General features: G+C 51.3%; 1 protein-coding gene across 1 annotated transcript in view; it reads left to right on the forward strand.

Annotated features, from left to right (window-relative positions):
• The window catches only part of NFILZ (NFIL3 like basic leucine zipper), a 28933-nt gene extending 12178 nt beyond the window's left edge, over positions 1-16755 (forward strand). Inside the window, exons 2-3 of the mRNA XM_075903181.1 lie at positions 8532-8688; positions 10799-16755. Of these exons, the coding sequence (XP_075759296.1) occupies positions 8628-8688; positions 10799-11742 (1005 nt within the window). The 5' untranslated portion in view covers positions 8532-8627 and the 3' untranslated portion in view covers positions 11743-16755. The remainder of the gene's footprint in view (positions 1-8531; positions 8689-10798) is intronic.
• The last annotated feature ends 1498 nt before the right edge of the window (positions 16756-18253 follow it).

Consider the following 18253-nt stretch of genomic DNA (forward strand, 5'->3'; position numbering starts at 1 on the left):
TGCGAACCCTTACTGAGAAGAATCGTCCTTACCCATGTGAGACGTTGCCACCCTAGTCAACGGTGTTACTTGCTTGAGCTAAGACTAGTCCTGCCGATGTAAATCCCCAAGGTTGGCTCCCCAAGGTATTAGCTGATCAAATGTGACTTTGATGAAGACCTAGGAGAAATTGGATCGACCATCCATTTAGGGCAGTGGAACTGGTAGCAAGCATTTCTCCAGCGTTCCTTGCACCGTCAAGCCTTCCTCTGGTGTCAGGGGGGGACTTTGCACACCCAAAGAACTTTGCATACTGGATGGTGAAAATCTGGAAGGGTGAAATAAATGGATCGACTCAGATACTTTTGTAAATTACTCAGCACATTAATTCTCATCAATTAATTTGCATCTTTCAGTGACGTTTATTTCCTAACACAGTGGCGTGCAAACTGGGGGAGGGTGGGAGGCACAAAAAAGTTTTTGGGCGGGGGGAAGGGAGAATATGAAGAAATGTTGGCCTTTGGCCTTTTTGAAAAACAGTCACTGTTCACAGAAGACTTGCTGTCACCCCCCTGCTACCCCGACTTCTGCACTGCTGGTGGTGGCCAGAGTGGGGGTGGTGATCTGAAAAGCAGTGGCTGGAGCCTTGGACATTCATATTGTTTGCTATGAGGGTGGACTACTGCTGTCCCACTCCACAGTGCACACTCCCCCCTGCTCCTGCACTGCTTGCAGGATTTTGTCCCACTCCCGTGGAACCCACGGGGTCCCAGTCCCACTGCAGGGCAGAGGAAGAAGGAACAATTAATATGAGTGATACTTTTTTTTCATTGTGGTTTGTAATATTTTGTGTTTATACCACTTCCTAACAACCTGTCCCTAGTTTTATACATTTAGGGATGAAAATAAATTATTCGTGCCGTCTACCAACTTGCAAAACAAGTTACAAATTACAGGTAATGGGAAAAGACAGGCAAAGTTTGCGCACTACTGCTCTAAAGGTAGTTGTTACTTCTGAAAATATTTTTAGGAACCACATGCACATATAGAGAACACCAGTGTGTGTATATATATGGGAAAATATAGGGGAATTTTTTCAAATTTGAGTGTCAAATGTTAGGTACTTAAATCCATGTTTAGGTAGGTGAGTAAAAGTATTTCAGAAATGCGGTGCACCCGCAACTTCCACTGAAGTTAAATGGATCCAAGGGTGTCTAAGTACTTTTGGAAATTAAATTAATTTAGATGCCTAAATGTGGATATAGGTGACTAGTTTAGGGTTAAATTATGAATTATTTGGCCATATACATTGTTTTCACCTCGAGGTTAAAGATTTCATTTAGTCAGACAAAAGAAACCAAGTAGAGAAAACAAAATCAATCATATAGATTAAAAAAATGCCTCTACCTCAACAAAGAAATGATTAACTGTATATTTGTTCTATGTTTCTCATATGTTATTGAAAGGATACTTATAATTAATTATTGGATAATTATTAGTCCAAATTCTAGTATCAATGGAATTACCCTGGACTTAACTTTGGTCAATGCGGGAGAAAAGTTCTGGCCACGTTGCTTAAATTATTAAAAAATAACTTCTTTTACTTGGAGGGGTATCCGTGTTACTCTGTAACTAAATTTTTTTTTAAAAACCACAAATGGTCCTGCAGCACCCTAGAAACTAACAAAAAATGTCGATGGTGTCCTGAGCTTTCGTGGGCACAGCCCACTTCTTCAGATGAATGGAGCAAGGGGTCCAGAGGAACAAATAAATAGCAGAGAAAGAGGGGAGAGGGAGAGGGAAAGAGAAGAAGAAAGAAAAAAACCTGTGTCATTTAAATCGTCCGCGCTAAATGAAGCTAATCAAGTGGGCTGTAAGTGCCCGATACTCAGCTTTTGGCGTCATTTGGGTGTTGAATGTAATGGCCCATCCAGTTCCCGTCTTTCTTCAATCGTTGGTTAAATGTATCAGATTTGCACAAACTAAATAATTTTTTGCAAATATGTTGGCTTTCTGTTGGAAATGTTGCTGGAAAAAAATCGAGCAGCCAAATCTTGAAAAGATTTCGGCCAAAATATTTTGGGTTTTGATGAAATATTTTGGTTTTCAATATTTTGAAAAAAGCCGACATTTTTTGTGGAAAATTTCAATAATCAAAAAATTATTTCCCTCAGAAATTAGCATGGGAAAAACCCCTCTATTTTCCAATCAGCCCTAGCTATAGCATAGTTGCTTATGGGACATGATGGGAAAACACAATTGCTGGACTCATTTAAAATTTGGTGGAATGAAAGGTCTGGAGAAAACACTATAAAATCATCCCTAGCTGGCAGTACAAATGGACGAGGTGGTCTAATACGTTTCTAGCTGAAGAGCTATAAATTTCCACATTGTGCAGTTGTAATACATGTAATTCATTGCCCTCTTTGGGCTCATTTTGTAATCTATCATATCTCTTGTGAACAACTTGCATTTCTGAAGTCCCAGAAACTAAGGATTCAATTTGCTTTTAATCCATCATTTAAAAATATATTTTTTTTCCCAGTGCAACAAATATACCAAAATACCAGTTTCATCATAATGAAAACAAAGAGGGTTTGGATAAAGGGAGAGCAGGAGATATATTTATAATCCATACTTCTTAATAGCCTCAAAATCTCATAATCTGCTTCCAAATCAGAATGTGCCCAACGAACCAGATTTTCTAGGTCTCCAAACCCATATATTCCACCTAATATATCACCTAATAAACTATCTTGTTAGTCTTTAAAGTGCTACAAGACTGCTTTTTTTGTTTTACCATATGCTCCAGCAATTTTTTTGTGCTCTTAAACAGACCATTGTAAAATTCAGGGCTGTGTTAGGATGATTTCTGAGTTAATTTTGGTTTTGAATTCATTGGAACCTCAAAGTGATTTTCAGCAACGGGGAACCTTGTAGAAATAAAAACCAGTCCAACAATGAATAAAAGTTTATTCCTCAATAGCATCTGATAACCACGGCATTAGTACGAATACAATGAGCTCAAGAATATGAGTAATTGGAACTTGGTAACCTTTTTATCTTAAATAGGTCAAAAGTTTTAGTGTGATCTGAGATATTACCAAACCACAGATTGCGTTTTCTGTTACTAAGAAAGTTGATAAATTGCAGGGTAGAATGAAACTGTATTTACTAATTATATGCTCACAACACAGGGTCTGTGTGTGTAATAGTTAATTGGACTTTTGCAGACGATGGCTGTTGTGAACATGGTGCATGCTCACTGTGGGCAGGTAATGATCTCATTGAAACCAGTGGAAATCTAGAGTAACTTCGCTGGGACAGAGTCTAATCTCACTTTATACCACTGTAGTTCTGAAGTGACAATAGGCTGAATTCTGACCTCCGTTACCCCTGCCTAAGTCAGGAGTAATGCCAGTAACATCAACGGGCCAAATTCTGCCCTGATTTAAATCCTCTGCATTTTATTTTTAAGTCCTCTGATTTATTTTGAGGAGTATTTAAAAATCAAGTATTTTGTATCACTTTTAACTTCGGAGGGGGCTGGGGAGTACATTACGTGCATGTACCTGCGTATGTGTGTACACACGCGTGTATCTCTGTGTCTGTGTGTGTGTTCGTGCATGTATCTGTGTGCGCATGTATCTATGTTTGTGTGGGGAGGCAGTTAAATAACACAGCAACTTGCACAAACGCACACACTTTCAAATATCCTGAGCTAAGCTTATTCATGTTCAAAAATAGATTTTTCATTTCAGAAAAAAACAACCAAACAACAAACTCCTCTCGCCCTAAAATGAAATCCAGATTCATGGCCCACTTCGGAGGCACCTCTACGTCATCACCTTTGTATTCCCTGCTAATGCTCAGATTAATGTTCTGATTTTGGTTCTCCTGTTCTTGGCTAGGAGAATTCCCGTACCATAACCTTGTTGAGCTGTAGTTACATTAGTACCTCAACATCCATGACTTAAGAGGGGTCAAAAAGTAATGGAAAGCTAAAGATGGAAAATGAGCAAACAATGGAAAGTCAAGACATTCTAAGTAATGATAACAAACAAAATGGAAAAAAAATCTGTGCATTGGGAAAACAGAGAGTATGTCAAGCAACCTTAACTCTGCCTAGAGTCCTACCCATCAAGAACATAAGAATGGCCATACAGGGTCAGAACAAAGGTCCATCTAGCCTAGTGTCCTGTCTGCCCACAGTGGCCAATACCAGATGTCCCAGAGGGAGGGAACACAACAGGGAATCCTCACGTGATCCCTCCCCTGTCACCCACCTCCAGACAAACAGAGGCCAGGGACACCATTCCTACCCATCCTGGCTAATAGCCATAGATGGACCTAACCTCCATGAATGTATCTGTCTCTTTTTTGAACCCTGTTAAAGTTCTAGCCTTCACCGCATCCTTTAGCAAGGAGTTCCACAGGTTGACTGTGCGCTGAGTGAAGAAAAACTTCCTTTTATTTGTTTTAAACCTGCTGCCTATTAATTTCATGTGGTGACCCCTAGTTCTTATATTGTGGGAATAAATAAATAACTTTCCTTATTCACTTTTTCCAAACCAGTCATGATTTTATAGACCTCTATCATATTCCCTCCTCCCCTCTTAGTCTCCTCTTTTCTAGATGAAAAGTCTAAGTCTTTTTAATCTGTCCAGATATGGGATCTATTCCAAACCTCTAATCATTTTTGTTGCCCTTTTCGGAACCTTTTCCAATGCCAATAGATCTTTTTTGAGATGAGGTGATCACATCTGTACACATTCAAAATGTGGGCGTACCATGGTTTTATATAGAGGCAATAAGATATTATCTGTCTTATTCTTAATCCCTTTTAAATGACTCCTAATGTTCTATTTGCATTTCTGAGTGGATGTTTGCAGAGAACTATCCACAATGACTCCTAGATCTCTCTCTTGAGTAGTTGTAGCCAAATTAGTCCCCATCATATTGTTTGTATAGTTGGGATTATTTTTTCCAGTGTGTATTACTGTACATTTATCAGCATTAAATTTAATTTGCCATTTGGTTGCCCAGTCACTTTTGGTCATAGTAAAGTGAAATTCACTAATTTATCAGGGTGCTTATGCTGTTTAAATAACGAGATCTGTGGTGAACAAGTTTCGGTTACACATCAGTTTATGCGACAGAGCTTCTTGCAGTCTGTGGGAGAACACAGTTTATCAGAGTCTGCGCAGATTTGCTCTTTGAGGGTGGAGTTAAGGGGGGAAAAGGGAAGAGAGGTCTGAACCAAAATGCCAGATGGACTCGTGAACGCTAAGGCCAGTTTTCATTGCTAGTGAGTTTTAAAAGGGTCTTATTTGTAAATGGGACTCTCTCATGCAGTATCAAGTGGCTGTATAGAAATGAGTGCAAATCGAATTTATACCCACTTGTAGAGTGATACAAAGGGGTCGTGTGTAAATGCGAATCAGTCCATCCAGCGCGGTCATGGATATTCACACCCCTATTTTTTGATTGGTCCTAGAACTTACAATGGACCAACTGTAAAACTTGGCTCTGGAGACAGAGCTCCTCAGAGTTCAGGAATTTCCTCCTCCATGCACAGAAACACAGGTTTCCAGACTGGGCTCTCTCAAACTGCATCGCAACCTAAATTAACTGCACAGCCCTGGGAAGAGGGTCTGATCCTGGGCAGGGGGCCAAAGCCTGCGCCCCATCCTCCTGGGAGGAAGCAAAGCTTTAGGGCTTCAGCCCGGACAGTGGGGATTGTCTTTGGCTCTGGCCCTAAGCCTCAGTAAGTCTAATGCCAGTCCCGGAGGCCCCATTTCATGACCTGCTTTGGGGCCCCAGCCCACAGTTTGAGAGCCTCTGAGCTTGATGTGCTATAGAGGCTGCAAAAAAGGGTGTAAACTCTGTATAGATTCTGGCTGTGTCTAGACTGGCCAGTTTTTCTGGAAAATCAGCCGCTTTTCCAGAAAAACTTGCCAGCTGTCTACACTGGCCGCTTGAATTTCCGCAAAAGCCCTGACTTCCTACTGTAAGAAATCAGTGCTTTTTGCGGAAATACGATGCTGCTCCCGTTTGGGCAAAAGTCCCTTTTGCGCAAAACTTTTGTGCAAAAGGGCCAGTGTAGACAGCTCAGAGTTGTTTTCCGCAAAAAAGCCCCGATCGCAAAAATGGCGATCGGGGCTTTTTTGCACAAAAGCGCATCTACATTGGCCACGGACGCTTTTCTGCAAAAAGTGCTTTTGCGGAAAAGCGTCCGTGCCAATCTAGACGCTCTTTTCCACAAATGCTTTTAACAGAAAACTTTTCCGTTAAAAGCATTTCCGGAAAATCATGCCAGTCTAGACGTAGCCTCTGTGTATAATAACACGAGGAAGAGGAAGCTATTCGGACAAATGTTGATTTCCCTCTGCCTACGCTGACTCTAGGCATGAGCGGCGTAAGGAAAATGTCTCTCTCTGGAAGGGAGCACCCGCTGGCAGGACTGATTCGCATGCACACGAAAGTCACATGAGAGTAGATGAAAGATGGGGGGGGAGGGAAGGCGTCACCTTTCTCAGAAACTTGGGGCCGGGCCCTCTCCCAGAGGCGGGATGCTGGATGAGGAGAGGGTGCGTCCTGAGTGGGTATGGCAGCCCCTGCGCTGACGGGCGCCTCTGGGGAGGACTTCTCTCTGGATTTCTAGCCGGAGAGCAAAGGTGCCCATGCCAACGCCCGGGAAACGCTGGCTGCGTTAAACGCATGGCCGATGTTGTTCTGACATCACGCTGCCGCCCCGGCCTTGGTGGAACCCGGCTGCACGACACCCAGGGCGACGGGGGCAGCAGCGCGGCTGAGGGAGAGACGTGAGGCCTTGTTGGCTGGAGAGATAATGGACGAGGGGCGTTTGGGGCCGGCGAGCACAAGAGGGACGCCAGCAGAGACGTCATCCCCCACCTAAAGGGCCAAATCTCGCCTCAGAGAACTTCCTGGGACTGCCTCTTCCAGCCACCCCCGACCTAGCCCCACCGCTAGGCGACTGCGGCAGCACCCCCTCTCTCTGCAGGCCAGTGGCCACTGACCAGTAGATCCGGATCTATTGGCAGACCTTGGAGCCTCTAACGGGGGACCCTGACAGGTTTGGCCCAGAGGCTCTCAAGTGTCGGCACGTCGGCTGCCCCTCCCCCACTGCTATGCCGCTCCTGCTTGCTGTGCGGAGTGGGGGAGGCAGAGAAGGCGGCACTGGTATTGGGGTGACCCATTTCCCCCACCCCTGCACCCCCTCTCTACAGAGAGGGGGACATGACGGGGCTGGAGATGGAGGGAGCTTGCTCAGTTCCGCCACTGTGTGTGACACACACTGTGTGTGTCTCTGTCACTCACACACACACACTGTCTGGCGCACTCGCCTCCGGACCCAACACATACTTGTGGTGGTGGTGTTACTTCTCAGCGTGCCTTAGCGTAGGCTTCGGGCTGCACTGTGCAGTCCCTGACTTCGATTTCTCTCTTATGCTTACATTTGATTCAGGGGGAGTGAGTTTTAAAATGCTTGACACGGCGGGAGCAATGATCCTGCTGGTCTTTTAAAAACCCAGACGTCTGGGAGTTTGGGTTCCACGGGTGGTGCACATCTGCGCATCACAAAACTCATTCCCTCTCGTTTTTTCCACCCTTGGGCGGAGCACTGGCTGGGAGTCTGCTCGAATTGGGCTCCATCTCCGAGGCTCCTGCAGCCAAACCCGGAGCTCGGCCGCTAGCAGTCCAGCAGCACAGTGGGGCTCAGGCAGACTCCCCCCTGCCCCAGTGGCTGGCCCTGGGGGAGATGGGGCAGGGGGGTCTCCACGTGCTGCCCATCCTGCAGGCATTGCCCCTGCAGCTCCCATTGGGCAGGAATGGGGAATCACAGCCAAGGAGGGGTGTGGGGCCGTGTCTGCAGGCAAGCTGCTGCTGGGCATGCTGGCTGCTTTAGGGAGTGGCTGGGGTGACCCTGCCTGAGCCCCACTGCGCCACCACCCACGAGCTGTCAGAGCCTGCATCCTGAACCCCTGCTCCAGCCCTGAGCCCCCACCTGCACCCCAACTCCCTGCCGTGGCCCGAGCCCTTCCACCCAAACCGGTGCCTGCACCCCAACCTCCTGGGCCAGCCCGGGGATGGGGGAGAAAGGAGGGGTAGTGTGAGCAGGCCAGGGCTTGGAGAAAGGGCGGGGAAGGAGGCGTGGCAGGGGGTCGGGTCCGAGGCAGATCCCAAACTGCACTTACGTTCTGAAAGGGACCCCTGGCCCTCGTCCAGGACTCCCACCCCCGCACGTTCAGCACCTGCCATGTTCCAAACTGGGCAGTCACAAGCCCACGTCCACCTTGGAGCAAACCCATTCGGGGTTGCAGGCCCAAGCAAACCGGGCCAGGCTGGAGACCAGGCTCCCGGGAAACCGGGACTTTGGAATCAGAGAATCCGAGAATCCCAGGGCTGGCAGAGACCTCGGGAGGCACCGAGTCCAGCCCCTGCCCAAGGCAGGACCAACCCAACCCCATCAGCCCCGCCAGGGCTGTGTCAAGCTCAACTTAAAATCACCATCCAGCTTCTTTTCACAGGGCCCCTGCATGCCAGGCCACTGAAGCGAGCGCACGGGGAGGAAGCCAGCGCCTCTCACGCACCCAGGGGATGGGGCTGCACAGGGAGCAAGCTGCATGCTGAGCTTTGACTCATTTAAGAAAAGGAGTCACGTCAAATACGCTCCCCAGATTCCTGGTAAGTGATTAAGCCCTGAAACAAGAGTGTTTCTGCTTCGTGATGCTATCAGAAACCAGAGGTGCCCTGAGCCCCGGCCTCCCTCCGCGCTCTGCTGCCAGAAGGAGGTTTGCTCCAAAGACAGAGGCTCCCCAGCCTGCTCAGGGGGCAACAGGATCCCTTTGCTTTGCTTCTCGCGGCCCGCACGCGCCGCAGCGCCGCTGTTTAGCGCCGGGGAGTTCAGGGCTGGAGCCTTTATGCATTTCGAATAAGCCAGCTGCAGCCTGGCCTAACCGCTGGGCGGGGTCCTGCCACTGACTCAATGGCGTGACTCCTGATTGGCTCCTGATGTCAACGGTGCAGCTGACTCAGGCTGAGGGACATTCAGGCGGGGGCTGCACCTTCCCGGGTCCTAGAGCCCAGACCCCGGCCCTGCCCCACACCTACGCTGTAGTCAGAGCCGTGTCATCTGCAGGACGGCTTGGAGCGGCTGCCACAGGCCCTGTGCTTTTGGGGGGCCTCTGCGGCGGCCACCCCACCTGTCCTGTGGACGGGATGTTCCCCCGTATTGATGTAGCCTGCAGGGCCCTGGGCAACCTGGGTGATTACCTGGGAGGGGGGCCTGGCGTGGGGCAGCAGCAGAGCCACTGTGGTGAGTGCGGGGGTGACCCCAAGCCCTGCTGCTGCTCTGGGCCGGACCCCCTGGTAATGCCCCGGGTTGCACTGCTTCGGGGGGAGTTGGGAAAGGGGTGCAATGGGGTGGGAGGGGGCAGAGCAGGGACTGGAAGAGGCAGGGTGGGGGCGGGAGTGGGGGTGAAGCAGGGGCGGGGCTTGGGGAAAGAGTGAAGGGGGCGGAGGTGGAGGGGGGTAAGAAGAAGTGGGGCAGGGGGCGGAGGTTAGGGACAGCCCTGGGTGCATTGCCCGAGCCCGGTGAGCGCGTCAGCACGCACTAGAACCTGGGCCAGGCAGGGGCTGTCTGCCCCCGTGAGCCAGGATGTCGAGTGTCACAAGCGAGCGGGTCGTGGGGGGGCGTTTAGTCACTTGTAGGTGCCTGAAACTCTCGGAACCACGTTTTCAAACCCGACTCTAACGTAGGAGAGTTGCCTGGAGGGAGAGCATGTCAAAGCACAGGTTGAACCTCTCTGGTCCGGCAATCTCCCTGGTCCGACAGCATTGGAGTCAGCCGGGTGTCCACTCATCGTGGCTGTGGCCAAGTTTCCTGCGGCCCTATAAAGTGTGTTTGCAGCCACCAGGCCTGGCTCTCAGGGTTCAGTGCCGTTAGTCAGCTCTAATTGACCCCTCCATGTCTTAGAGCAGCCCAGCAAGCAGGGGGAGCGTTGGTGATGCTGTTAGACAATATTGATCTCCTGTGGTCTGGCAAATTCTCTGGTTCCGCACCGGTCCAGTCCCGAGGGGGCCGGACGAGAGAAGTTCCACCTGTAGAGCTCAGGCGACTGATGTTCTAGCCCTGACTGGTGACCTGCAAAGAATCACGACTGTTCCTTTTCTCTTCCCCCGTCCCGCCCCGAGGGCACGTCCAGGCACGTTCAGAGCTGTCCCAACGCTGCCCTCTCCGTGTTAACGCTGCACCAGCCAAGTGCAGCCGCCCCCCCACGAGCCAGCAAAACCGGCCCGTCGCCGTTGCATGGCTCTGCAGCGGCAGGCGGGTTTTTCCACCGCTGCTGGGAACCCAGCTCCCCAAGAGGCAGCAGCTAGCGCGACAGAAGGGTTCCTCCATCGCCCTGCTGCCATCTCCGGGGGGCGAGGAGCGTAACGCGGTCCCTGGCGGGGGAGGGTGCTGCACACCGCAGCAATGTGGTTGGCTCAAGGCCACGTTTTAGTATCGAGGTGGCAGCTTTTCCCCCTTTGCTCAGACGTGCTCACGGGCACAAGTGAGGACGCGGGCTAGCGCCCGTTTGGCTCCAAAAGTGGCTGGGAGAGTGGGTGTAATTCGAACCAGGGACCGGCTGCTGGGTCTGTTTGTGCAGCGCCCAGCACAGCAGGGCCTCAGAGAACCGCTGAGGTTCCCCGGCCCCCTGCCCTTCCAGAAAGACGTATAATTGTATGCAAACGAGAATGCTAATGAGCCGGTGCCAGTTTTGTAACGGATGCTTGAATTCCGCCTCCCAAGGTTGCCAGCGGCAGAGTGCAGCGGCGGGGTCGGACGCCATGGAAAGCTTCCTGGCGCCGCTCGGCGCTTTCGGCGAGCTGGGCCTCCACCCCAGCAAGAGCAAGCTGCTGCCGGGCAAGGCCGGCGGGCCCTCGCGGCGCAAGCGGGAGTTCATGCCCGACGAGAAGAAGGACACCATGTACTGGGAGAAGCGGCGCAAGAACAACGAGGCGGCCAAGCGCTCCCGGGAGAAGCGGCGCCTCAACGACTTCGCCATGGAGAGCCAGCTGGCAGCGCTCAGCGAGGAGAACGCGCTGCTCCGGGCCGAGCTGCTGGCCTTGAAGCTGCACTTCGGCCTCATCAGCCCCGAAGTCTACGCCCACCAGGCCGGCTCCGTGCAGGACTTCCTGGGGATTTACCTCCGAGGGCACAAGGCGGCCGCCCCGTTCCTCGAGGCAGAGCCCCTGTCTCGGGAGGGCTGCTTCCGGACCAACGGCGTGGTGTCCCGCCTGGCCGAGCCCAGCGAGTTCGCTTACAAAGGCCTGGCCCTGCCCAGGGCCTTCCAGAGCGCAGACCCGAAGCAGACCCTGCTGAGCCCCCAGTATAATCCAAGTCCTCACCCGCCGAAGAGGCTCGAACCAGCCTTCAAATCCGCCTTCTGCTCCCCTTACTTCAACTGCCACCTACTAGAGAAGTTCGCTTGCCGACTCCCCTTGCTGGACAGCGCCCGCTTCCCGGGCACCTCGCCCGGCGTGGAGGAGGCCGGGCAGCCAGGCGCCAAAAGCGGCTTCGAGGAAGACGATGAGCAGCAAGTGCCCAAAATATCCCCCCTCCCCTGCTGCAGCCAGCTGTGCCCCGGGGAGGACCCTCCGAGGGGCCGCAGCTCCTCCGCCCTGCCTCACAAACTCAGAATTAAGACTAAAGCCCTCAGCAGCGCGGAGGAGGGGGGCTCCGACTCCCGCTGAGATTGCGGGGGAAACCCTCCCCCTCACGGGCGGACTTAGGGGGCCGGGAGGGAGGGAGCCGACGAGCGGGGGTCTAATTATCTTGGGCACCCAAGAGGGAAACTAATTTCTTTTGCGTTGAACATGTGAGATGTGGGCGTGGGATGGGTGTGTCCTGGCACCACCGGCCCTCACGTTGTGTTCGAATGCGAGCCCCAGAATCGCTCTGTGTACAACACAGGCCTTAGGGCTTCAGGCCCGGAGCCAAAAGGCTGGGTCTGGCTTAGAGGTGGGAGGGGAGGCTGGAGGCTGGGGTGATGGGCACGGTGAGCAGCGCATGATACTCTGGCAGCACGACCCCTTACTACAGTCCCTCGGGACAGCTGCCGTTTTCACCCCCTTGCTCCGTTGCCACCTTCTTCCCCCTGGAATGGGACTGTGAAAGCTTTCTCCGCGTTGCCTGTGTCAACCTCAAATGAACAGCGATGCTTGGACGGTGCCGCCTCGGCATGCCCGGAGGAGGCTGCTACCTTGTCTTCCCTGCAATAGCGCCAGGGCTCCCTGCACATTTCAGAGCTCCCCTGCACATCCCCACTAGAGCCCCCTCTGCAGAGCAGGCACCCACAATGTGATCTCCGCTACTCTGGCGTGAATGTGGAGTCGGGTCCGGGGACTGGCTTGGCAAGGGATTTACACTGGGGTGAAACCAGAGCAGAATCTAGCCCACTGTCTTTCCCACCACTGCTCAATTCTTTTTAGACTGAGCACGTCCATTTCACTTACCCCGCAGCAGTATGGGTATCGTTTCTCTTTTTGTTACATCATTTTTGGGGAGGAGGCAACACGTTCTCTTTTTTAAACCTTTTGTAATGAATTATTCTATCAACAACCTTTCGTTTTGTTTATCACTCAGCTTTTTTTTAAAGAAAGTTTCCCAAAAGATTTTTTTTCCATATTGTGCAATAATTAAAAAAATCCCGACATGTGACCAAAAAAATTTCTCATTTGAAACTGTCTTATTTTGAAAATGATACCAAAGGCCTCCCCACCGGAGCCGGGGCCAAGCAGGCTGGCATGGCAAATGCCTGTTAGTTTTCATGCCCAATGGCACAGTAGGCAGTGATTGGCCGTCAGCGCATCTGGCCACGGAGGCCACACGCCTGCTGGCTGTGGGGTCCCACCTCGTAGCAGTGAGACCACTGACAGTGAGACTCAGGAGTCTGCTCTGTATCCCTAGCTGAGAGCCAGCGGGCTCGTGGCTGGCGTGGCAGAGCTGGGGTGGGCGATCACACAGCAGCAGTTCACCAAGGGTAGCACCTGGTGGGCCACCACTGCTGTATTTACCTGCGTGGCTGCCAGTACTGGTGAGATCAGCTCCAAGTGGCCACGGATCACCATTTCCGGCCAATGGGCGTGGCACAGACTGGGATACCGCTGCCGGCTGCCACTGGGGATAGGGTCACCAGTTTAATACTTAGAGCGGGGTGACTTCGAGCTAACAGCACAGAAACCTGAGCGCCAGGGCTGGGGGCTGGGACCGCGGGAAACTTGGCCACCCCCATGCTCAGTGGACATCCCGGCTCACTACAATCCTGCCGGATCGCAGATGTTGCCAAACAAGACAGTGCCTGAGTAAAGACAGTCAACCTGCTTACTGGTGTGCTTTGGCCCTTTGGCTCAGTTCCCAGATGGAACGTGGCCGTGCAGTAGTGCTGCCAATATGGATCAAAGCAGCTTCTGGGATGGACTAGGCTGTTCAGAGGGGGGAGCCTTGCTCAGACTGCGTCAGAGAGCGGCCAGAGCAGGGTGGACAGTGTCTAGGTAGCAGCTGGGCTGTTGGCCAACAGCAGGCACTGAACTGAGACTCCAGGGGGTACGCCTAGACTGCAGAGTTTTTCCAGGATACCGGCGGTATCTGCCCCGTCCATGGAATGCATCTGTTCTTCCGAAAGTTTTTTCGGCATCCCTGTAACCCTTGTTTTTTGAGGAAGAAGGGATGTACCGAAAAAGGGATTCTCCCCCCACACACACACATTTGGCCCAGTGTAGATGGGCCAAATGTCGGAAAAGCCTCTTCTAAAAAAAGAAGCTGAGAAAGACACGCAAACTGTGGTTCGCAATTTGAGTATCTTTTCCCAGAAGAACTGTGTGGCCTAGACACAGCCCAGAGCTGAAACCCTAAGCTGCCACAGCTTCAAACGAAAGACCAGGGCCACCAGAGGCAAGCGGCAGTAGCCCCTGTTGTCTGGGAACCAGGCAGCCAGCAGGACTTACAGTTAGTAACAGAGCAGAGAGCAAGGGAAGTCTCGTTACCGAGCAGAGTTCCATGACAAAATTTTGTGATTCACACGATCACTGTCCAAAACCAGAGGCCTCCGGGTATCCCTCGGTCTCAGGGGCAGAGGTGCTCGAATCATTCACCCCGAGTAAGTTATCTGATGAATGTGTCTGCTCACAAATCCAGCCGGATTTCTGCCCCTCCTTGTGCTCCGTCTGCAATGGGTCCCCTGCATCTGCCAGCGGCTAACGGCGGCCACAGAGCCCCAGGAAGTGAAAGCAGCCAGATAACTCTCACATGTTCTTTCTGTCATGTTTGAAGGGCATCCCCATCTCTGTGAGAATGCTCCTCACCATGGAGTAGCACCATGAGAGGCCTACGTGCATGCCTGGGCTTCTGCAAAGCATTGGGGCCCAGCGGACGGGCGAGTGCTCTGTGCTGGTATGGCAGTTCCTGCAGTATGTTCTTGGTACTGTGTTCACTGCCTGTCCCCAAAGCAGTGCAAACACACTGGAGGAAGAGCTGCGTTGAGATGGACAGTGACCATAGGACACTAGACCCAGGAGTACAGGGACAGCCCTATGTTGGTCACTCCTGGAAGCATTTTCTTGGTGCAGGGACAGCCTTTTGTTCAGAACTTGATCTCCGGGTAGTGGCAGAGGAATGACTTGGTCCTCTGAAGAGATGTTCTAATTGTACCGAGATGCTTGGTGCCACTGCACCAGGATCTGGAAAGAAGCTAGAGATGGGAAGGACTTGTTAAGCCTTCAAGTCCATGACTATCAGCGCCAGATTGCCCAATGTATTCCGGAGACTTCAAGTGTTCCAGGTGATGGGGCTCCCCTCCTCTCCTTTGGGAGACTATTCTGCAGTCTAACAGACGGTTCCACTAGGAAATTTTTCCTGATTTCCCACCCTAAATTTCCCTGAGGCTAATTTCATCTTCTAGTACCTGGCTAGACCGTAAGGCCAAGCTCAAAGAATTCCTCTCCCTGGCTACGTCTAGACTGGCGTGATTTCCCGCAAATGCTTTTAACGGAAAAGTTTTCCATTAAAAGCATTTTCGGAACAGAGCATCTAGATTGGCACGGACGCTTTTCCGCAAAAGCACTTTTTGCGGAAAAGCATCCGTGCCCATCTAGACGCGCTTTTCCGCAAAAAAGCCCCGATCGCCATTTTCGCGATCGGGGCTTTTTTGCGGAAAACAACTCTGAGCTGTCGACACTGGCCCTTTTGCGCAAAAGCTTTGCGCAAAAGGGACTTTTGCCTGAACGGGAGCAGCATAGTATTTCCGCAAGAAGCACTGATTTCTTACAGTAGGAAGTCAGTGCTTTTGTGGAAATTCAAGCGGCCAGTGTAGACAGCTGGCAAGTTTTTCTGGAAAAGCGGCTGATTTTCCGGAAAAACTGGCCAGTATAGACACAGCCCCTCTGTGCAGGGACATGCTTCAAATATTGTACATCATTATCACGCACTTTCCTTGGTCTTTTCTTCGATAAGTTATACATGCTTAGTTATGTTCAACTTTCATCCTTCCCTAACATCCTTAACTCTGTGGCTCTTCTATGAACCCTGCTCTACACAGCGGAGCTATTACAAAGAAACCCCCCTCATTTCGAAATAACAAGCGGAGCACCCACACCACCAAGCCCGTTATTTCGAAAGAAGAACTTCTGCTCTCCTCGGTGAATAACGCTAATTCCAAAAGAGCCGTCACGTGGACGCTCCGCTGCTGCTATTTCGAAATAACCACTCCCCAGAGTCGCTCCAAGTCATTACTCCCCAGGGCTTGCTGGGGCTCTAAGTCGAGGTAGCTCGTTCACATTCAAGGAGCCTGCCCCAGACTCGTTTTGAGGCTTCCCGGGAGTGTGGACGTGTTAGTTCAAAATTATTATTTCGGGAGTTACTATTTCGAAATAATTTCCTAGTGTAGACATGCCCGGAGTTCCTTCAAGATCTACCTAGTCCATGCTCTGAGCACCCCAGCTCAGGAGTGGCATAACATCTGCTCTCTGAAGGGATATGAGCTCAAGCAATGGATAATGGTTCTGGTTCCAGATCCAGATTTGGAAGGGTCAGGGGATGCCTGGTCTGGGGTCTTGATTTGGGCTGGTTTGAAGACAGAAGGTGGCCATTTGAAAACTGTGGATATGGCTCAAAGGCGGTGTTCCCCATGGCCACCCAGGAGAGATTCAGGTGCTGCCCAGCTGATTAGCAGAGCGCCTACAGGTGGCAGCATGTGTTTTGACTAGTGGTGCACACCTGCACATGCCCTGGTGCACATAATAAAATTTATTCTGAACATGGATGGAAAAAACTAAAGGGAACATTGCTCAAGACTTAGAGTTCAAACACCCCCTAACAGCCAAGGACTAATTTCCTCGGCTTTGGCCGTTCCCCACCTACCTCATTAATCGAGTGCCAACACCCCACCCTCTGTTTTACCCGACTCTTTCATTAAGAGGGCCCAGCAGCAAACACACAGTGGTCTGATGTCAGGTGTTAGCCAAGGGTTGTATATTGCTGTGACATCTGAGCTAACTTTTGGTCTCTGTTCCACCTGGTCCCTTCTATTTCTGTCTGTATAGCTCACCCTGGCGTTTCCGTTTACGGTGCAGGCTCTGCAGGGCACAGGTGATAGCTGGGTTGCTTCTTTAGAAGGCACCTAGAGCTCTGTAGGAGCGGAAGATGCAAATGACAAGACAATGTAGAAGGACAAAGCAAGCCATCTGAGGACAGACGTAATAGCCACCCCCCCCCCCCCACACACCTACTTGAGCGTGTTTGGGACCCAACACTCTGACTGTGAAGGGAACGACTGTATTTATAATGACCTGCACTGTTCTAGAGCTGAGTCCATATGCTGTGCCTAATAAAACCTTCCCTCTTGCTAGAAAACTGTGAAGTGGAGTTGATTGTCGCCGGGAGCTGTAACTGATCCAAGCTTGGCTAGTCAGGGATAGCGGGAATAAAAATATATCTAGTGCAAGGTGATCATTGTGCTCTGGGCAATCAATGAAGGGTTGGAAGTGGGCGGAGGGGAGGGGGAGTGCAGATTTGCTGGCCCCTGGGCAAGGGGGAAGGGGCAGCTCCGTTTTCCTGTAGGGGGTGGAGCCTGGGGTGGAGGAGGTGGGGCTGGGGCAGCCAGCCCTCAGCACCGCCCTGTCCTTAGGGCCGGAGCTCTGGCCCCACCACTAGCAGTCGCTTGTTGATTTCAGACCAGTTCTCTCATTTGTAAAGGTCATTTTGATTTCTAGCCCTCTCCTGCAACGTGCAGGGAACTCCTCCCAGCTTGCAAACGTGACACGCTCCACTGCACGGTTAAAGGGACATGCTGAACGTTATCAGACACAGGAGTGACCCATGTGGGACCCACCTCCAGTCTGACAGCAAACCACTGATCACACTTCATGGAGTGCTGCCTCTCAACCAGCCGTGCACCTGCCGTAGAATAATTTCACCAAGACCACATTTCCCCAGCTTGCTTATGAGAATGTCATGTGAAAAGCCTGACTGAAATCAAAATATACCACATCTACTGCTTTCACCCTTCTCCACAAGGCCACTAAACCTGTCACAGAAGGAAATTAGGGTGGTTTGGCATGATTTGTGCTTGACAAATCTACGCCGGCTGATCCTTCTAATGCGATTATCCTCTAAGTGCTTGCAAATCGGTCGTTGAAAACTTTGTTCCAGTTTCTTTCCAGGTACCAAAGGCAGGCAGATTGCTCTGTAATTTCCCGGGTCCCCTTTTTAAAGATAGGGGCTACGTTTGCCCTTCTCCAGTCTCCTGGAACGGAAGAATCCCAAGCCGTGCTCCAAGCTGGGGACTGACCGGCTAAACAGCAGTTCAGCAGAAAAGGACCCGGGGGTTACAGTGGATGAGAAGCTGAATATGAGTCAGTGGGACACCCCTGTAGCCAAGAAGGCTAATGGCATATTAGGGGGCATTAGGAGGAGCATTGCCAGCAGACCTAGGGAAGTGATTATTCCTCTTTATTTGGCGCTGGTGAGGCCACATCTGGAGTAGTGTGTGCAGTTCTGGGCCCCTCATTACACAAAGCATGTGGATGCATTGGAGAGAGTCCAGCGGAGGGCAACCAAAATGAGAGCTGGAGCACATGACCTACAAGGAGAGGCCGAGGGATTTGGGCTATTTAGTCTGCAGAAGAGAGGAGTGAGGGGGGGATTTGAGAGCAGCCTGCAACTCCCTGAAGGGGGGTTCCAAAGAGGCTGGAGAGAGGCTGTTCTCAG

This window comes from Pelodiscus sinensis, chromosome 19 (assembly GCF_049634645.1).
Source record: "Pelodiscus sinensis isolate JC-2024 chromosome 19, ASM4963464v1, whole genome shotgun sequence".
Classification (NCBI taxonomy): domain Eukaryota; kingdom Metazoa; phylum Chordata; order Testudines; family Trionychidae; genus Pelodiscus; species Pelodiscus sinensis.